The 22075-nt window shown below is 41.4% G+C and overlaps 1 protein-coding gene across 2 annotated transcripts; it reads right to left on the bottom strand.

The window, feature by feature from the left end:
* Positions 1 to 764: 764 nt before the first annotated feature.
* Positions 765 to 22026, bottom strand: UTP18 (UTP18 small subunit processome component). Of its 2 annotated transcripts, none has more exons than XM_084863508.1 (14): positions 21572 to 22026; positions 19910 to 20022; positions 17620 to 17718; positions 15262 to 15329; positions 13458 to 13546; positions 11626 to 11751; positions 11348 to 11522; positions 10924 to 11024; positions 10552 to 10642; positions 9509 to 9632; positions 8554 to 8728; positions 6398 to 6540; positions 5128 to 5166; positions 765 to 1029 (listed from the first exon to the last, which is right to left on the bottom strand). In XM_084863508.1, exons 1-13 carry the CDS (start codon positions 21905 to 21907, stop codon positions 5142 to 5144), a joined length of 1665 nt encoding a protein of 554 aa, XP_084719634.1. In that variant the 5' UTR covers positions 21908 to 22026; the 3' UTR covers positions 765 to 1029; positions 5128 to 5141. The 2 variants fall into 2 exon arrangements, with proteins under 2 accessions (XP_084719634.1, XP_084719633.1); XM_084863507.1 differs by lacking the exon at positions 765 to 1029 and adding an exon at positions 3544 to 3677.
* Positions 22027 to 22075: the final 49 nt, after the last annotated feature.

Genomic DNA, 22075 nt, shown 5'->3' with positions numbered 1-22075 from the left:
CCTATCACAGAAATCCATCTCTGGCTGGCTAGATGTGCAGTTTGAAAGGCATGCCCTTCCCATCCAGAATAGGTAATCCAATTCCAGCCAGCAGCTATCTTTAAACAATGTGTTCATTCACATTTGAATGGCTACATCTGTTGATAGCACAAGGGCAAGTTTACATGTAAACAAGTTTGCTTCTCAGTTCCCAGGGCAGAAAAAACAAGGTTTAAAATTATTAGATTTTAAAATTTATTCTTAAAAATATAAAAGTTTATTAATTTAAAAAAGGAAAGTATAAAACCTGATGAACAATATTAACCCTTTGCACTCCGCTGTCCCCTCTCAGGGGACATCGGAATTCTAGCATATCACGGGGATGTCCCCTCTCAGGGGGGACATTGCAGTTTATTAGTGATTACGGGGAACTGAGTTAATTCAACGCACGTGTCCGCCGCAAAGTAGCGTCGAGTAGCTGGTAGCCAATGTCCAGAATGGTTCGGAGTGCAAAGGGTTAACTGTTGATTATAATAGAATCAGATTCGGGAGGGGAGTGGACTGACAATTCTGGGGTGGGGGGGAGAGTGGTGGAGGCGGGAAGAGACTGAACATAAACTGTGCACCTATGGATGAGGACAATGGGGGGTGGGGAAAGGGCAAAGGGTGGGGTGGGAACCTGGTGGAGGGGAGAAAAAATGAGGAACTTTTGTAATAATATGAACAATAAAGATTGATTTTTTTTTTAAAAGGAAAGAAAGAAAGGAAGGCACAAAAAGAAAGGCAAGGAGGAAGCATCAGAAAAAACAAAGGCACGGGGAGGAAAGCAGCTGGCTTCTCAGGGAACTTCCACAGAGCTCACTGTGTAAAGCATATGGCTACCTAACCACTGTGCTGTATACCTAAAACTGACACAAAATGGCACAGTGTAAACGGCAATTGAAAAATAAAGTTAAAAAGAGTGTATAAACCCTGAGGACCACTTGTCTTCCTTAGGATGATGGCTTTAATGTTGGGATGTTCCATCTCTCTGAAATTCAATTTACTTCCCTGTAAAAAGGGGAAAAGAACAATGAGAATCTCCTGAGATACACATATATCAGCACAAGTATGGCACCAAGGGCTCAGAAATGCTGTACCAACCCCACACCTCCGACCCCAGCCCCCACTTCCTCCAGATAAGAATTAACAAGACAATGCTTTTTTGTTGTGTGTGGCAAATTTGGAAATGGATTCCAATGACATCCCAATAAGCTTGAGAGCCGATGGCAGGTGTAGGCAAGCACTTCGTCTTCACAGGCATCTGCCTGCCTCCATTCCCAAGCTCAAGTGTAACAATGCTGGTCACAAACCCTACAGCAGGTCACCTCACCCGTGCAGGCTTACAAAGGCTTATGTATCCTCACCAGAAACACACACAGGAACACAAGAGACGTCTCACCTGTAATTTGTCCAAAGAAAGCCCAGACTAATCCTTTAATGAAGATGGATGGGAATGGAAGGAGAGATGAGGGGGATCACCAGACTTCAACTTGCCAACTCATCACTCCAATAAACCTGTTTAGCCTGTGTGGCTCTGGATGGCAAAATAGCACCTCACAGCTCAAGGCAGTCACACCCGCCCTCCTATCCCCGCCCCCCCCACCCCCGAAGATATGAGCTATTGTACATTCATGTTAACTTTGCAACTGCCAACAGAGAATTGTGTGAGTTCATGATTGTGGCTCTCACCTCTTTGAAGCTAACCAAGCACTGGTTACCAAGAAAAGTAGTATGAACCTGACTCAAATTCTCAACTTCCCCAGAGAGAAAAAAACCACTAAAGGCAAGATATGGGATTGTAGTATGTCTGTAGAACAGCGTATTTATCTATCCAGGAGATTGAACTGGGGATTCTTGGCTCTGCTCCTAGGAGAGTATAAAAGTGACCCAGAGATGTTAGAGTTAAAACTTAAACTCTGCTACCATCGATTTTTCTAGAATAACTTCCTGTAAGTCTTCCAGCCTCTGAAAACCATATTCAGAATAAGCACATCCAAGGCTTGGTGTCCGTTTCTGAAACAATGGTTTGGCAGAAGCTAAAGACAAGGTGGTTAAAATCTACAAAACCATAACTTCAGTTACTTCATAACCCAATGCTGCCCTCTAGCAACTGGAGAGAGAAGTAACACTAACAAGCCAACGAGTAGGCATTTGAAATGCTCATAATTAACTTAAAAAATGTTGCTACAAGAGAACAGGTCTCCACAGTTGCACAGCAATAGCCCGTCTAAAGAGAAAATTTCCTTTTAAAAGGATGCTGGGATATCGTAACACAATCCACACCAACTGGGCTACTCTAGAGCGAACACACTGAAGATACCTGCCCCGGACCCGTCTGTTTGAAGTTATGGAGGATTTATTACTTTCCTGAACAGTCTTTTTATGTCCCTGGAAAAACTTCCTCTCCTGACTTTTCCATGTGTTAGAAGATGGACTGAAAGCTCTTAGACCCGATACTTCTCACATCCAATACTTCACGGTATCGTGTCAGTTTTTCCTAAGAAATGTAGGGACTAGCCTAAAGCAAAGTTATATTACAATTAAAGAATTATGGAATCAATTGCCAACCTTGGAACTCAAAGGAAACTTTTAAGTCAGGATAAGGAATATTTGCAGGGAGTGGCTAATAATTAGTAGGACAAGTGAACAGGTGTAGTCGCAACCACTTGAAGTACTAAGTCCAGAAAAGGCTTTTCATTCCCATAATCTCTTTTCCAGGACCACTTGGAAGTTCAAAATTCATTCTATGAGATTGTCGGGAGCCGAAAAAGAATTAGTGACTACATCTTAAAAGACACCTTCATCTTAGACACTGAGTTTCTGACTTACCAGAACTCATGTGACAAGCTGCTGTGTGGCAGTTAACTAGAAACAATCTAAATGCCTAGCAGCACATCTGGCCATTGAGCAAGGCACACTTGTTGTGATAATTCGCCCCGCCCCGGAGAATCTCTGCTGTTATCCTCCCCTGCAGACACGTCCCTCCCCGCCCTGGAATGTCTGCGAGGCAACTTCCCCCTACAACCTGTGTACATATATTGCAGCTGCAACAAATAAAATTTGAGGCTTGATCAGAACCCTGTCTTGCCTCCATTTCTCCGCATCTCCTGTCCTCCCTCATTCCCTTCCAGGTGTCTCCTCGCTCCCACGTTGCTGTCCCGCTGGCTGGGGCATGAGATCTCATCGCTCTCATGTCAAGCTGATCGATCAGAGCCTGAAACATGGAGAGATCTATGCTGGGAAAGGAGGACCTATTAATAAGGGCTCAGTGTGAAATATGAGAACATCTGCCTATGTGACTTTGGGCTGCAGACAGGTGTTTCCAATCGCTCAGGTTTCGTCTTAAAAGAAGTGAGTCTGTGTGTAGGTGGGGAGGGAAGAACCATATACACTTTTAAAAAAAAATCTTTATTGTTGAAAGTAATACATATGTCCCCCTTTTCTCCCCTCATTAGCCCTTTCTAGTCCACCCCTGTTCTCCCACATAATTTATTTTCAAAAAAAAAAAAAAGTTGCCATGTATTTCTTATATATTTCTATTAACAAGTATGTACAGCTGGCTCAAAAAAAAAAAAATCATCATCCGTACATTATCCCAGATTCTGCAAAGTTTCTCAGATCTATCAGGATGGGCTTCTCTTGTGACTCAACTTAATCTGAGGAAAGAATAAAGAAATCATACCTTATTTATAACTGCTGGTCAACAACAAACATGTAAAAAACAAACAACATGTACTGACAATGTAATTTTCAGTGACAAGATGGTTGGAGTGCCTCCCCCGACCCCACACTAATGTTTTCCTCAGTATTATTTTACCTTCAAAAATTCTTTTCCTCTATTTAAATCTGTATGCACTCCTAGTCTCTCCCCAACATGTATGAATCTCAAATCAGTCAACTATAATGAACAGGCCCACTGCAAAGCTCAGCCTCGTGTCTACCATGTCTCATTTCAAAGGTCAAACCCTGGGAGAAGCAGCATGTCCTACGTTTTTAAATTTTGGGCAGCAAAACTAATGACCAGACATGAACTAGGTCTATGACAACACACTATTAACAAGCTACAGGGCAAGCACTTATAATCTCTCAAGAAACATATAGCATAAGATAAGAGGATTTGAAGCTCAGGGAAGCTTTAATTCTATCTGAAGATACTTCTCTCTCACTGCTTAGTCTATTCTCCTTTGTGGATTAAATGTTTAGTAATTACATTAGAGAGCTGACCTCCAAAGAAAAAAGCCAGACTGTTGTTGAAATTCCCAAGGATGCGCTCAGTGAACCAAGACCACGGTTCAATTCCCAGTCAAGGCATATACCTGGGATTTGGGCTCAATCCAGTGTGGGGCATGCAGAAGGCAGCTGATCAATGATGCTCATCATGTATGAGAACCTCCCTCTCCCTCTCCCTCTTTCTGAAATTTATTGATTTAAAGAAAAAGAAATTCCCAAGGAAGATTCACATCCAACCAGGCTCTTCCTGATCTACCTTCCATACAACTCGCCTAAAAGAATATACACTGAGTGGCCAGATTATTATGATCTCTGAACGCATATCAATCTGGCCACTCAGTGTATATCCTTTTTAAAAAATGTATATATATATTTTATTGTTTTTGTTTTACAGAGGAGAAGAGAGAGAGAGAGAGAGTTAGAAACATCGATGAGAGAGAAACATCGATCAGTTGCCTCCTGCACGCCCTCTTCTGCGGATGTGCCCACAACCAAGGTACATGCCCTTGACTGGAATCAATCCTGGGACCCTTCAGTCTGCAGGCTGACGCTCTACCCACTGAGCCAAACTGGTTCCGGCTCAGTGTATAAACTATATAATAAAAGGCTAATATGCAAATTGTCCCCGACCAGGAATTCAACCAGCAGGCAGGCCGGCCAACCATCCATGCAAGAATTCATGCACAGGGTCTCTAATACACACACACACACACAGTGGCCATATTATTACGTGTTCAGAAATCATAATAATCTGGCCACTCAGTGTACAGTAACACAGGGGCAAAGAAACAAAGACAGCTAATGTGGTCCCTCTGCCACTGATAGCAATGGGTGTACCCTTAAAACCTGAAGAAGCAATTTAAAGGATTTTCTTACTTCAAATGATCTCTTTAGAAGTCTGAGTAATGGTGCAACCTGAAAAAGTAAAAGACAAATCATCTAAACAACTTTGTGATAACCCAGAGTGTTGTCAATCAGAGCACAGAGGGCACTTAGGAATATTTTAAGGGGGTAAGAGGGTGGAGTATTATCACAATCATTCTCTCACCAGGCAGCTAGGTTGAGACTTCTCAATCCGGCATTCTGAAGGAGACTAATGCTAATACCTCAGATTTTAGATGAAAGTCTTAAGCTTGACCCAAAGCATCAAATTGGGGTCTAAGAAATACCTGACCAGCCATACCCCACAGAACTGTTGTCAGTCCGACCTACTTGTTAGAAACATAAACCAAAGGAAGAGAATTTCTAAGTACAACAAGACTCTATATTCTTTTATATAATCCAAACTGAAATAATCACCAAAAATGATCTGAAATGAGGATGGAAATATCAATTTTCCAGGTATAACCCATTTTCCTTTCCAAGTAAGTTGAACTTGAAACCATATTATTGTTTGCTATATTCTCTTTTCACAGCTATGTCCTCAACATCAATTTACATGCCTCCTTTTCTTCACTCCAGATTTCATTTTATTTCGAAAACAGACCTTCCCCAAAGCATATATACATACACACAGGCTTCTGTGCAGCACCCACTCCCAACGCGAGGGAGCAAGGCGGCGGGCTGCCATTGAAGTCGCAGGTCCCCAGCTCTTAGGTTCTCCCTGAAGAGAGACCTGTCACCGAACCCTCCTGGCTACAATGCAATGAGATTGCACTTGTTCCTGCTCCACAGCCAAGTATACTGAGTGCAAAGACCCTGGACAGAGCAAAACTCTTGGATATCTTTGTGGTTAACGTCCTTATTTATAGCTTACAGCTGCAGGGAAAGAATTTTTTTTTTAATGTAAATCTAATGAGTAAATAGCAAATTGCCAAATCAACACAAGGCACAAGACAATGGCAATATTATTAAAGTGGCTACTTTTCCTCAATTTGACATTCTCAAAATACAGCTTGCTGAAAAAAATAAAATTAAAACATCCCCAGGTGGACCTTTCTCCTAGTGCCATTGTATGGTTTTATGGTAGAAAAATGCATATTTTGTTAGATAATAGAGATGAGATGTCAAACTCTACAATTAACTAAACACTTATTGTAACTGATTACAGAATTAACAAATTATATATAATTTGTTAACAATAGCATCTCTTCACACTTTCAAAGATTATAGATATTTTTTACTTTTACACATAAATAATACCTACCTATAGAGTAGGGCCCTGCCCTTTTCATTCCCCAAAGCAAAATATCCACTTCTTGGAGAAAAATCCATGGTATGAGCAAGAGAAATATTCTTCTGCTTAAAGACTGGGAAGTTTGAAAACACTGTACAGGAAGGAAGGTGAACCTGCAGGAAATAAAAAGCTTTAAATTTCAACACCAGGGAACTCAACTTTCTTAAATTTTAATCTTCACTCTATCTTTTGGCTGGAACAAAAAGCTCATTTTCACTGTAGTACACATTAATGTAGCCAAACATTCCAAAATTAAAATTTAATTTTCAAATTGGAGAGGGAAGGAAAAAACACATTTTCTGGATGTTTTTAAAGCTGCATCTAGCATGGTGCCCGAGAGAATCAAATGCTTGCCAAATAGGTGAATAAGTCAATGGAAATACCCACTAATGCTCTCACTTAATGACCACAGTGAAGAACACTAAAATCTGTCACAGGGAATGGAAGCTTTAACATTATGAAGCGTCTGATTTTACATTACTGAAGCTAGGCAAAGTCACATCAATAGCGTGTGATTTATTTTCTCGCTTTTACTTTTCAACTATGCAACACGTCCTTTGCCTTTTGCCATCTCTCCTCAAGGAGGACTGGATCATGAAGACCTGGTTTCTCAAGGGAAAGTGTGTTCTGATTTAGAGCCAAAAGCTCACTTCAAGGCCAGGCCCAAGCATACAGGCACACGGCCTCTTTCTCCACGACACTACTGGGAAAAAGGAGCCCAAGTCCAGGGAGGCCGGACAAGTCCTCACCCAGTTGGTTTTATGGTAGAAAATGCCGATTTTGTTAGTCAATAGAGATGAGGTGTCAAACTACACTCTACGTAAAACTCAAGCACGGAATCAGTTACCGTGAGCAGAATAGGATTTTAACAGCTCTCGCTTTCAAATGTTCTCTAGCTCTTCCAAGAAATACAGCCCCTCACATTCAAACACAGTTATCATTCAGCGGGTTATCTTCGTAGTCTGCCATCCTCCACATTTTCAGATGAGACTTTAATTCAGTGATTCCACTAGGAGGACTATTCAAGCCTGCACCTGGTTTCCTCCAGACTTTGCCCCAAGTCGATTTTGCTCTTTATCCTTTCCCTGTTAACAACTCTTAGCATAAGTATGACTATTTACTGATCCTGTGGTTCCTCCTACAAAATCACCAAATCTGGGAGGGGTCCCAGGGACTCCTAGTACAAAGGTATATTCCCAAGTACTACCTAGCTATTTAAATTGCAATCTTTTTTTAAAAATATAAATTTCTATTCATTTCAGAGAGAGAAGGATAGAGGGAGGAAAAGAGAGAAATATCAATGATGAGAGATAATTTTTAAAGTATTTTTATTGATTTCAGAGAGGAAGGAAGGAAGGAGAGAGGGAAACATCAATGATGAGAGAGAATCACTGATTGGCCACCTCCTGCACACCCCACACAGGGGTCGAGCCCTTAACCCTGGCATGTGTCCTGACCAAGAATCGAACCTCCTGGTTCCTAGATCAGAGCTCAACCACTGAACCACGCCAGCTGGGCTAAAATGCAATCTTTTTGCACAATTTATTCTCAAAATCTAAAACTTGCCTCCACTCCACTAAGACAACATACCTCAGAAGGTAGATGAGGAAAGAAAACTGAAGAGGAAAGAAGTGTTTGCCTTAAACATACTCCTTAATAATATGCTGCGATAAAGAAACCCGTGGAAATGAATAGCCACTTATGAAATGTTTTGTTTTGTTTTTAAATATATATCGATATATTTTATTTTTTATAGAGAGGAAGAGAGAGGGACAGAAAGTTAGAAACGCCTGCAACCAAGGTACATGCCCTTGAAGAGAATCAAATCTGGGACCTTTCAGTCTGCAGGCCGACGCTGTATCTACTAGGCCAAACAGGTTTTGGCGACTTCTGAAATGTTATAAAACAGCACAGCTTTCCCAAAAGAACTGACATAATACAAATACGGTGGCTATTGTGCATCCTTCCTACAACCACACCCAAAAGCTTCAATGCTAGTAATTTCTACATCAAAAGAAGCTCCTCTTTTTAAAATAATCCAACTCTCCTTTCCTGTTATTTTTCCATGTCTTTAACTTATATTTTCAAGTTATCAATGATAAAAGGAAAAGGTAAAGAAAAATTACCAATCTGACAGCTTCTTTCATTTTTTCTGAAGCCATTGCCAAGATTTCTGTGGTAGGATTGAAGGTCAAAGAAGAAACACCGGTAACCAAGTTCATTATAGCTTTTATCGGCTTTGGGTTTGTTTCTTGGAGACAAGAATCTTGACTGTATATGTTTACCACTCCACAGTTAGAGCTGCAAATGAAAAAGGGAATTTTTAACGACAAGCAGAGGGAAAAGCAAAGCCAAAGGGGCCACGATGGTCCCGGCCTATCTGAACATCTAGCCCCACCAGCCTTTGCTTCTGGACAACCAGACCCTCCGGACCTCCTACCCAGGGTGGATCTGACAAATCTCTTTAGGGATCAACTGTGTTTAGGCTAAGAAAGTCATAAAAATCCACTCCTCCAAGCTCTAAAATTACAGGTGCTGGTCAGTGGTTTGGTAGGTAGGAATTACAGGTAAGTATTTAATGCCGCCTCCTCCCAACCTGGGTCCTTGGAACCAAGCAGGGAATGAAGCCATCTTTCCCCCAGTGTAATAACCATTGTCTCCAGTGACCACACAATAACGTCCTAGATAATACTTTCACATTTCCTACTGTGCTAACAAACAGTGTTTCCGAAGAACGTGTGCTTTTGGTTTACACCACCGAGCCAGATCAAGGCAAAAATGCTTTAAGTGCCTTTAAGGGTAAAACAAGTAACTAAAATAATAATAGGAAAATCCGATGTGATCAAATGGATGTTTTGAATATAAGAAAAATAAGGCAGTCCAGTATTTTCTTGGCTAAAGAACAGATAAACCACCAACAATATTATGAGGCACTGCACTAAGACAATAAAATGTAACCAACCTGGGTTTACTGATTTCTATTACTGAATAGATTATAAACAGTACTTAAGCACCATCTAGTACTATATTTAATTATTTAATTTTGTCTCATTACCACAATGTGATTCTCTCTTTACTCACCCACAAGCCACATACTGTCCATTCCTCGATGTTGCAATGCTCAGTCCATATAAACTGCCTTCATCAACAAATCTGTTCAGGCACTTCCTGGAGTTCACATCCCAAACGTAAACTTCCCCATCCGCTGAATGAAAGAGCCAAAGAAGGTTTGGTTAATTTTGTTTTAAACTTGAAAGGCAAGAGAACTGACCAATCTTAGTCCCTTTTGATCAATACAAGGGACTTCAAATGAATACCTACTATAAATAACCTAGATCTACAAAACTGGCCTAAAAATATTTCTTGCATACACTCCTATGTATAAAAAACCGCATTCTCTTGCCGAAACCGGTTTGGCTCAATGGATAGAGCGTCGGCTTGGGGACTGAAAGGTCCCGGGTTCGATTCCGGTCAAGGGCATGTACCTTGGTTGCGGGCATATCCCCAGTAGGGGGTGTGCAAGAGGCAGCTGGTCGATGACTCTCTCTCATCGATGTTTCTAGCTCTCTATCTCTCTCCCTTCCTCTCTGTACAAAATCAATAAAATATATTTAAAAAAAAAAAAACAAAAAAAAAAAAACTGCTTCTCAATTAGTCATTAATAAATAGTATCTTGGCCGAGACCAGTTTGGCTCAGTGGATAGAGTGTTGGGCTGTGGACTGAAAGGTCCCAGGTTTGATTCCAGTAGGGGGCATGTACCTTGGCTGCAGGCACATCTTCAGTAGGGGGTGTGCAAGAGGCAGCTGATTGATGTTTCTAACTCTCTATCCCTCTCTCTTCCTCTCTGTAAAAAATTAATAAAATATATATTAAATAAATAAATAAATAAGCATTTACTTCCCTTTTTTTCCTCCATGTTAGCGGTGTATGTTAAATGGTTAGCCCTTCACTATTATTAGTTAGTAAATGAGAAGGCCAATGGCAACAAAAAATGCATGCTAAAAACAAAACTGATTTGCTTAATAAAACAAGAAAGTCTAAAATCAAACACAGTTTTTTGTAAACTTGAAATGTAAACACCTTCAAAGCTTCAAAGAAGCTGCCGATCATGTCATTAACTTACCCGACGAGGCGTACACTCTCTTACTATCTGAAGAGAACGTGGATGCTGCAATCCTTCCATTGACTTTCATACTACTAATCAATTCTTTAGTCTAAAAGAGTAATAAATATGCTTATCAATCGTTTTAGGAGGTGCACAGAAGAATCACACAGTGCAGCATAGGAACAACCCAGTTCTCCATTTTGTAGCACCTACTCAACGTTCTTTTCCCCTGAACTCCAAGTTCTCCCCCAACTGCCCATGGCTTCTCCCCAAGTGCCACTCTGCTCCTCTATTTGAGATGCAGACTTACAGACACCATGAGTTATGGTTCAAGACCATCCCTGCACTAATGTCCTATCCCAGAAGAAGCAACAACTAGTAATGCTTCACCTTCATTGACAGCAGGTGAAAATATCCAGCAACGCCATTTATGAGCAAGAAGGACCCATCTGAGGAGACTTCGAAGTTCCTTACTATCTTCTCTTTCAAACCTTAGAAAAAAAGGGGAGTCAATCAAATAAGGATTAATATGGTTTTCCATAAGGCTATCTTTCATTGACAATTGAGTTTCTGATCTTTTAAAATATCCAAGTACCTCAAATTAAACAAAACCTAGCCTTGGACACTGAGTAAGTCTGACCCTCCTTCCCTCTCTCCCTGGATAAGTCACTAGTTTAGCTCAAATAAATGAGTATAAAAATTCTCTTAAAATTATGAGGAGGAAACTAAGTGGCTGTAAATACTGTTAAATGAACTCAGCTATGGGCTGGGAGGTGGGGGGGATGAGCAGCTATGTGTTCAACAGAAACCTTACCTCTCACTTGATGTACTGGAATTAACTTTCCAGCCAGCATGTCATAGACATAGAGCACCTTGCTGTGGGTACTGGTGGCTAAAACCTCTTCTCCATTAGCACTAAAACGAGCCTTAAAGATCGGAAACTTTTCCAAATAGATGCTCTGAATTTTAGGATTTGTTTTCCCATCAACCTATAAGGAAGTATAAAATATTCCTTTCGGTTATTTCCATAAACCCTGTATCCTGGTAGCAAACTTTTACTCCAAGTCTCCATTTAAAAATGCAGTGACATACCTGAAACAGTGATATAGAGTTATCTAGTGCAGCAACCATCACCACCTGAGCACAAGGATGGAACTGCACAGACGAGATCCGAGCAGTCGTAGGACGGTCAGCATTGGCATGTAGGCAGTTCTTCATCTGTGGAAAAATAAAGTGGGAATTTTATCAACTCAAATGGGTTGACATTGTTTTCTTCAGAGCATGAAGGAATGACGTTATAAAATGGTTTATTTGCAGAACAAAGCCCACTAGAATGGTACCAAAAGTCCACAGCTCGGCTACCAACTAGCCAGTCATTTTACCACACAATAATCCATTTTTACTATCTACCAAATGAGGATCTGATCATTAAGCTCGGGGAGCCCCAGGATGCAGTCGTTTCTCCAAATGCACTCTATTGTTGCTGTGTGTTTTTTTTGTGTTTTTTTATGAAGACATGTTTTTATTGAATTTTGAGAGAGGAAGGGGGAGAAACATCAATGTGAGAGAGAGTGGTTTCTTCCCCATACTTGGCCCAAGGGGGCATTGAACCTGCAACCTAGGAATGTGCCCTGACCAGGAATCAAATCCCCAACCTTTTGGGATACACCGTATTTGGGTTAGAAAACTGACTTCCAGGGTAATTTTACTGAAAACTATCCGGCATCTTTGCATTGATGGCACAAGAGGTTCTATGATTAGCATGAAGTATTTATGTTCTGCAAGTGTGTGATTATTAGTTTAAACTAAAGTAATGACAATTTCATGCATCATTAGAAGTATTTCCAGTTATTTCTTTGTTTTACAGGGTTTTCCTTCCGTAATAAAATTTTAATTACATAAAAAACAAGGTATTATGTGTATGCTTTGTAACCACTGAAGTTAAATTTTTAGGGTGACTCCATTTTCAATGAAGGTGTATTCACCCTCCGAGGAGCTCAAGGAATTGTCTTAAGGTTGGGGAGACAGAATCACTCTTTTTCCTAATAATTTACCATAATAGAGTCCCCTCCCCCATCCAAATCACGTCCCACTGTTTTATAGTGGGGAAAAATATCCATGTCAAAGAGAGATTTGTCCATGTGGCAGATATTTAACTGAAGCACGGTGCTGGGTAGGCACTTGGTTACTGCAACGAACAAGCTAACCACAGTGACGAGTTAGAAAGCAGTGAGTGTAGACCAGTTTAGACACAGTGGCCAGGAGAGACCTTTCTGAAGTGTCCTTTGAGCAGGAAGGTAGTAATGGTTGGCTAATAGCAGTGCCTGAGAACAGGCAGGCAGAAAGAAGAGCAAGAGCACATGCTCTAGGCAAGAAAGGACTCAGCTCATTCAAGAAACAGGAAGGCCTGCATGGCTTGACTAGGAAATACGGGAGAAAGGTCTGAGATGAAGTTTGGATGTAGGCAGAAGCCAGACCATCAAGGGCAGCATAGACCATGAAAAGAAATATAGAAGTTTTCAAAGCGCAATGAAAGTGACAAAATGCTTTATTTTAAAAATATCTCTCTGGCAACTACATGAAGAGTAGTTGGGAGGAAGTAAAGTGGACGTGGGGAAACTAGTTACAAAGCTACTGCAGTAACCGGGTGACAGAAGACAGCAGAATGAACTAGGCTGGTGCCACGAGGAATAATGAGAAATGCAAGAGGAGAAATCAAGTAAGATTCCTAAAAGGTTCCTAGGGACATCATTTAATTTTCTTGATCATTCTTGTAACAGATGAAAAACTAGCATAAGTATTTACCAAGGCAAAATGACAGCAAACACATTTAGTCCCACAGATAAAAGGAATCCATACCGTTGTAACTGGGAAGCATATGAATTTCAGAGGTAATTAGCTTGGGCAACTTCACTGACTCTCACCTTTAAGATTCCTTTAGGAAGAGAAGTCGATGTGGATATGAAATTCCCAGTCCTTTGCAACAAATCATCTTCATCCTCTTCACTTTCATCTAAGTCAAACAAACCCAAAGGCTGATCTTTAGGTAATTGAGATGAGCATTCTCTACCCCAGATGTCTCTAGTTGAAACCTCAACTCCCTGCTCAGCCTCCCAGCCTTAACTACTTTATTTAAGCTGCAATTGGTAAAAACAGCAAAATAAATTTGAAATAGAGGAAAAGGATGACACAGAGCTCCATATATATAATCAAAATCAAGGCTGACGCTAGAATGAAAGACAAACATTCACAGTGACTAGAACAAGATGAAATTAAGTTGAAATAAAGTCAGCATTTAATGTGAAAAGAATTCATATTGAGTTCTTTAGCAATAGGGTGGACAGCTAGCTTAACAACTCGGGTGAAAAAGATAGAACTGCAAGACCAATGTCAGCAAACTGTGTATCAGAACTTCAGAGAGCTAAGAGCACTCTGCTGTGGCTCAGTGGGTGAGCAATTCCCAGTCAGGGCACATGCTCAGGTTTCAGGCTGTCCCCAGAGGGGTTGGGAGGTGGGTGGGAGGCGGCTGATGGATGATCCTCTCTCATTATTGATGCTTCTCTCTCTCTCCCTCTCCCTTCATTTCTGAAATCAATAAAAATATGTATTAAAAAAAATAGGGGGAAGAAAGAGTACATTATGTGATATATTTAAGCAAAGGTTAAATTACCATCTAACAGATGCTGTAGAAAAGGTTCTTGCAGAGGATAAAGATTCCCTCAACCTCTACAAGTATCTGGCTGGAAACCAGAAGACACACTTCTACTTAATAACAAGTTGAGTTTTCCAACAGCATTACATAAAACAAGAAGCTCCTGTGTATGGCGGCTCCCTGTACTTCAGCGCTGTGAGGACTGAGGGGTGTGGGGAAAGTGTACTTTACTACCGAGAGGACTGGCAGGTGGAGAAAGGGAGGGGAAGTGGTGGTGGTAATCAAACAGAAACTCATCAGATAGCAAGGATGCTAAGGAAGGACTCCTGCATTATGTGGGAGAACTTATCTGGGACTTCCTAAAGGATTTCAAAGGTCAATTCCAAGTATAAAATTTATAACTCCAAGCACAGAAGTCAGATCTTGGCTTAACCATTCATAGTTATATCTAAACTCAAGGATCTAAAAAGCAGAAAACAGTTATGGTACAAACCAAACTTAAAACCTAGAACTGAAAGTAAGTTTTTATAAAGTGACTATCTGAGATTGACCTGACATGTGCTCCTTAGGCAGACAGCCCATTTCCTACTGCTCAGCTAAATTAGTTGCCAACGTCTTCAGAAGGGACTAGGAATCAAGAAGTAACAGTATACTCATTTTTCCTTAATCCTATGCCATAATGCAACACAGTTCTGTTGAGGAAAAAAATTATAAAATCCACCCATTGTCTTCACAGTGGAGAATATGCTGTTAAATAAGCCTTATGTTATTGCAAAAGGGCTTCCCTCAGAGAAATGGTAGACTTCAAAACCAGATATTAAAAAAAAAAAAAAAGGCATATTTGAAATACCAGGTTTTATTGTTTGTTGTTTTTTAAAATATGGATTGCTTTAGAGATTTCTGTGTCATCCTTGCACAGGGGCCATGCAATCTTCTCTGTATTGTCCCAATTTTAGTATATGTGCTGCCGAAGCAAGCACAAAACACCAGGTTTTAATGAGCCTCATGAGAAAGCTCAAATAATAACAGATCAGGACTAGAACTTCTTTACTAACAAAGGTATCATCAACACTTACCATCTGAAGATGTTTTCCGTTTATTAGTCTCTACCCAGGCAGGTACTCCCCCCATGGCATGCTGAAATCTAAGCAAAAACAGGATAGATTTGTATGGTAACCACTGTATGTTCATAGAGCATGATACATTTAAAAAATATAGGTAAGACAATCCTTGAGAACATGTTTATATTCTCTTCCAAATAAGTTATCTTTAAGAACAAAAGGGCTACACACACAAAATAGTCCCAAAGAACTAACCCTAGAAACTTTCATGAACCTCTATCTATCTAAACTAGTCCTGGATGCAGGACACCTGGATACATATTTGTTGTTAATTATTTACATCTAGTTATACGGTTGTCTTATTTGCTCATTTTAACACATCCGTTTGGGACTCATCCCAGATGGTGAGTCCTACCATCACCAGGATTTTCCCTTGAAGGAATTTTTAAAAAACCCTGGCACAGAGAAAAAGATCAGACCTGGAAGAGGCTGAGACAACGAGCATTGGAGGGGAAGTAGACTGTGGATGAAAAAGCTCCGGAAACCTGCCCAGTAGTTGGCAGACACTTTTGACGAATACTAAGCTGCACACTCGTAGGATGAAAACTCCATGAGGTGAGGCCAACAGCTTCTGAGGAGCTGTAAGGTGCACAATACCAAAGCTCAGACACTGGAGTTCCAACCAATTAGAGAAGGCCCTTACTGAACACTGGGCATTCAGAAAGAGATGCCAGAAAGGGCATACCTTAGTAATGGAGCTAAACCAGCCTCGAGTATAATATACTACTCTAGAACAGAGCTAAAAAGAAAACTTTTAAAGGATCAAACTGACCTCTGAGCCAATTAACTGTCCACCAACAGAAAGTTTAATAGTCATTAAAAGCAAAACAAAAACAAAAACAAACTACAACAGCCCGGTAGGTGTGGCTCAGTGGTTGAGTGTCAACCTGAGATCACCGGGTCCGTTCCTGGTCAGGGTTGCAGGCTCAATCCCCAGCAGGGGGGTGTGCAAGAGGCACCCAATAAATACTGGTGTTTTTCATCAATGTTTCTATCTATATCTCTCCCTCTCTCTCTAAAATCAATACAATTTTTTAAAGCAAAAACCAAAATCCAGACATTGAAGTTAACACACACTTCTCAGAATCCAAAATTACTAGACATGCATAGAAGCAAAAAAATGTGACCCATAACCAGAAGAAAAGTCAGTCAATAGAAACAGACACGAGAAAGACAGACATAACAGAATTAGCAAACTAGGAATTTAAAGTAGCTAATACAAAAATACTCAAGTATTTAAAGGAAGTTTAACATAACAAAAGGGAAACAGAAACTAAACAAAACACAACAAGGTCTCGAGCTGAAAAGATCTTCTAAAGCTGAAAAAAGTACAAAACTACAAAAATACATAATAATAAAGCTGAAAAAATGTAACACCTGAAATAATAGATTCACTAAGTGGGCTTAACAAATTCAAAAGAGTACATACTGTATATGTTATTGATGACACTCTGGAAAAAAACAAATCTATAAGGTCAGAAACTACCAGTGGTTGTCAGGGACTAGAGGGGTTAGAAGTTGAGGCGAGAGGATAGACTACAAAGGGTAGTAGAAGAGAACTTTTGGGGGTGATGGCAATGGTCTATATTTTTATTCCTTATCTTAATTATTGTGGTGCTTACATGACTATGTGTTCAACAAAATTCATAAAGATACTTTGGAAGAGTGAATTTTGCTGTAAATTATACTTCAATAAACTTACTTTTTTAAAAAGTAATAATGCAATAAACCTCTAGAAATGCTTTTAAATGTCAGTACAAACAAAAATACTTTCTTTCAACAAAGATAATAAATAAAATTAAAAAACAAAAATATTTTTAATATTTTTCAATATTTTTAAATTTTGCCCTGGCCTGGTTCAGTTGGTTGGACTGTCAGTCTATACACACACACACACACACACACACACACACACAAAATATGCAAGTTTGAACAGAAAGAATCAATATGAAATCATTATGTTAAAATATACACACATTTCCTAACTCTGTTCAACTAAAAGAGCTTGGAAAGTGTGAAAAAGAGATGGCTTACCATATACAAACAAATAAGCAAGTAAGCAATGTTATTGATTATGATATCTGGATGATGGGATTACAAGTTTTTTCCAAAATCTTTTTGTACTTGTATTTCATCTTCCCTCAAAATACTAAAATTTAATCATGTCTTCTAAAAGCAATGGTCCTACTGTTTCAAAATGGAAATCATATTATATTACTCAAGAAGCTATTACAACCAAAGACTGAGAGAATCAAAATAAACTACTGGTTATAAAGACCTCCTCTTTAAGTCATATGAAAAAAGGATACTTACTCTTCCTTAAGTCTCTTCTGAAGCTCATTTTTTGAAAGTTTGTTTTCACCAGCATTTTTCATCATATCTTTCCGAAAACGATTGTTCATCATGTCAACCCTATAAAAAACAGAACAGCATGGTTTAACTGACTTTTAAAGAACTAATATAAAAAACAACTGTTGTCTTTAGTAGTTTGAGAAAACTACTAGTAATTTAATTGGCGAATATAGGTCAAGACTTGTAAAATATGGAACATCTGAGACACACATTCTCTATTTTCCCCAAAACAAGCAAAAAGAAGTCTCCAATATTTTTGATTATACAATTCACCCTGTGAATAGCTAATATTTTAAATACATAATGACTTTACACACAGCTTATGCCATTCACCTAAATAAAATCCAGGTAAAATAAAAAATCAAGTTAATTTTTTTAAAAACTTAAAATACTATGAAGGAAAAATATAGGCTCCCATTTCTCTCTCTCTAGTGGACTTTTTACTTTTTAACAACAAAAATAAGAAAAAGATTCCTAGACTTAACCATATAAAAAATGTAAATATCCTATCAGACATTTAAAAAAGCATTAAAAGGCAAACAGAAAGCTCAGAGAAAAACCTACAATAAATTTGACATAAAGGTTTGAAATTCTCAAAATGTAAGGAGCTGATATAGCAAGATCATTAAGAAACAACCTCATCTACCATTTGTGACAACATGGATGAACCTGGAGACATTATGCTAAGTGAAATAACACCGACAGAGCCTGGCGGTGTTGCTCTGTGGCTGAATGTCGACCTATGAACTAGAACACATTTGAGTCCCAGACATGGCAAATGCCTGGGTTGTGGGTTCAATCCCCAGTAGGAGGCATGCATGTGGCAGCGGATCAATGAGTCTCTCTTGATGTTTCTCACTCTCTCTCTCCCTTTCCCTTCCTCTCTGAAAGCAATAAAAATATATTTAGAGGGAAAATCAAGACAAAAAAATACTGATTGATCTCTTTATATATGGAATCTAAAAAGGCAGACCACATAGAAGCAGAAAGTAAATGGTAGTTACCAGGGATGGGGAGATGAAGAAAATGGGGAGATAGTCAAAAATGCAATTATATATGAATGTCTAGAGAGCTAATGTAAGCATAATGACTACACTTAATATTTACTGTGTTGTATAGTGGAAATTTACTAAGAGAGTAGATTTCAGAGACTCTCATCACACACACAAAAAATGGAAACTATATGAGGAGAAGGATATGTTAATTAGTTTGACTAGCAATCATTTTACTACAAAATATTGTTGTACCCTTAAATACATATAATTTCTACTAAATAAAGTCTCTCCAGTAAACAAGTAAAACAAAGATATAATAGAGGGTATTTTAAGAAACACCAATGAAAAATGTTTTCTCAGCACTAAGTATATATTTTCCACGCATTAAACTGACAAAGTCTAAAAAAAGCATTGCTTGAAGAACGAAATGCAATGGGCACCTCTTAATGGGCCGATAAATTGGTAGGACCTCATGCTCAGTCTAAGAGAACTAGAGGCCCGGTGCATGAAATTTGTGCACTTGGGGGAGGGGGTGTGTGGGGAGTCCCTCAGCCCGGCCTGCACCCTCTTGTAGTCCAGGAGCCCTCAGGGGATGTCCAACTGCTAGCTTAGGCCTGTTCCCCACAGGCAGCAGGCCTACGCCATTAATCGGTCATCCTTAGTGCTGATGCAGAGGTGGGAGATGCACCCACCACCACCACTGTGCTCTCCAGCTGCTTTTTGAGCCCAGCTTCTGGCTGAGCAGCACGCCCACTGTAGAAACACACTGACCACCAGGGGGCAGCTCCCGCATTGAACATCTGCCCCCAACCCCCTCCACTCCCGGGTGGTCAATGTGCATCACAGCAACTATCTCAGAAAATGGCTCAGACATCCCCCAAGGGGTCCCAGATTGCAAGAGAGCGCAAGCCAGGCCAAGGGACCCTACCTGTGCATGATCAGGCCTGGCAGGGATGTGGGAGGTTGGTTAGCCAGGGATGGACTGTGAGAGGGCTCCAGGGCATGTCCGGCCCATCTCGCTCAGACCCCAGAAGCAAGCTAACCTAGTGGTCAGTGCACATCATAGTGACTGGTTGACCAGTCATCTGTCTGTCCCCTGGTAGTCTATCCACTGAGCCAAACCAGCTAGGGCTACTTTCTAATATTTTTCAAATCTTCACATAATTACATATTCGTAAAAAGAACTTTTTTCAAACCTGCAGAATAAATTTTAAAGTATTCAGAGAGATTCCAGAAGAAAACATTTGGCAACTTACATTTCCTCATCTTCATCTTCTTCATCCACCCAAACTGGCTTCTTTTGAGATGGAAAATTATCCTTTGCTTCATTCTCCACTTCTGAGTCACCTGAGTCTTCCTGTACTTGAACCTAGAGAAGAAAAAATGCCCTCAAGCACTAAGTTTTTCAGTCCCACAGTGAAAGACACATAGACCTTGAAGTTACATGGCTAGTAGAATGTGTTGCTTTTACAGCCCTCGGATAAGATAGTAAAACAGAATGCTATCACAGCAAATGCTGGAGGAAAAAATAGAAAATGAGGAAATCAGAGAATGGTACCACACACTGACTGGAGGTAAGATGAAAGTCAAGGAGAGAACATCAACAAGCTGGAAAGAAAAGACCAAGCAAGACAAGAACAAGATGAAGAAAGGAGCAGGAAAAAATCCCAGAACTACAGAAATTACGGGACCAGAGACAGACTAGCATCAAATAACATGACCGATAACATTTCATATTCTTAGACATATCTCTTCTCCATTTTTCTGTCATTCCTGACCCCCTAGCTTTTTAAGAAATGTCATACTGTACTATCAAGTCTGAATCTAGACCACACACTACCCCCTGAAGTGATCTTGAGCTTTCCCCAAGCCACAAGGTAGAAATAAATTATTTCTACTGGGTATCACCCACCTACGACCCTTCCAAGCCTCATAAACCCAATAAATCCCACCTCACAGTTTCTTTTCCTGAGTAGGAAACAGTCACAGGGCTCAGCATTTTTCCAACAGTAGTTCTCTATCTCCCGGATTTCTGCAGCTTCTCCCGTAGGCACCCAAAGGACTTTCTGGCAATCAGCTGTTACTTGCTGGGCCCACGTTTATTTGGAAAACTGCAATCACCACTGAGGTCCTGCTGGGCCACCCTTCTCTACGCACACTTATCTCCCTTCTCCCGATTGCCTTTCCCCCCCACCCCTTCAGCACTTGTCATTGAGAACTTTACAGTATTTCTCTCCTTTATCTTATACCTCTGCCACAGGACGGAAGCTCCAGGAGGGCAGGGGTTTTTGTCAGTTTTTTTCCCTCCGCCGGTGCCCAGAACAATGCCTGGGACTCCTTGTCTTCGAATAAAAAGCCAAATATATAATGAAAGAGTTGATTTTCTTTTAAAGTGTGCAAAAACAGGGTTTTCATTGCCAGGAAAAAATATCCGGCACCTAACGGGCTCCCAAAACATTTGCTGAATGGCAGAATACGTAATCATTCTCAAAGTTGAAAAGAAAATAATCTGGAGAAATGTTAGAACGCAGATTCCCAGGCCCGTGCCCACGAACTCTAATTCCACAAACCAAGTGGAACTCCGGAATCACCGGCGATCGGACGACCCCGAGGGAGGGTCACTATGAGGATAGGCGGGGCGGAACCAGGGAAGATGCTCGGACCACACAGTCCGCTAAACAAATAGGCGGTGAGCGCCTGCAGGCACCAGGCGCAGCAGGTCCCAGGCCGGCGGGGAAGGCGCGGTCTCCGCCCTCCGAGACCTTCCGCCAGGCCCCCCTCGGCGCCCGCGTCCGCCCGCTCCCTCCCACCTGGGTCTCCCGGCGCCGCAGGTCGCCCAGGCTCCGCCCCCGGAGGTTCGCCGCCCACCGCGCGCCCCGCCCGAGCGCGCCCAGCCCGCGCGCCGCGGCCTCTCTCACCCGCGGGCCTCGCAAACGCCGCAGCAGCGCGTCCTCGTTGTCCGCGACGTCGCCGAAAACCAGCTCCTCCAGGCAGCGCTCCACGGCCGGCTTGTCCTCCTCCAGCGTCTGGCGGTTCAGCTCCCGGAGCCGGCTCTCCTCCGCCGCGATCGTGACCGCAGCGGCCGCTGCTCTCGGCCCGGCCGGCGGTTTCCGCTGGGATGAATAAGCGGCCTTTCGGGGCGGCCCGCCTGGCCCCGCTCCGGCTTTCTTGTCCCGCTTCATTGGGACCTTCCGGTTCGGCCTCGATCCGGTCCTCCGCTCCGGTTTCGCTCGGCTCCTCCGTTCGGGTGGCATCGTTGGGTCGGAGAAGAAACGCAGGCGCTCACGTGGAACCCCAGTGCGCGTGCGCCGAGGCGCGGAGCCGTCCGCGGCGGCCGAGGCCCCCGGGGGCCGGAAGGAGCATGCGCAGCCGGCTAGCACGTGACCACCACTCTCGCCCGACGTAACGCCCACTCCCCCCGC

This window comes from Pipistrellus hanaki, assembly GCF_964339955.1.
Source record: "Pipistrellus hanaki genome assembly, chromosome: 16".
Classification (NCBI taxonomy): domain Eukaryota; kingdom Metazoa; phylum Chordata; class Mammalia; order Chiroptera; family Vespertilionidae; genus Pipistrellus; species Pipistrellus hanaki.
Note: the sequence above shows the minus strand (reverse complement) of the source record. Positions and strands in the feature narration are given on the sequence as shown.

Excerpts from the sequence above, each read along its gene's own strand:
- UTP18 (XM_084863508.1), bottom strand. The coding sequence starts at position 21,907 with ATGCCACCCGAACGGAGGAGCCGAGCGAAACCGGAGCGGAGGACCGGA. Across the intron at positions 20,023-21,571 it reads GGCGTTTGCGAGGCCCGCGG|GTTCAAGTACAGGAAGACTC; the intron begins GTGAGAGAGGCC and ends TTTCTTCTCTAG. Across the intron at positions 11,752-13,457 it reads TTCCTAAAGGAATCTTAAAG|ATGAAGAACTGCCTACATGC; the intron begins GTGAGAGTCAGT and ends ATTTTTCCACAG.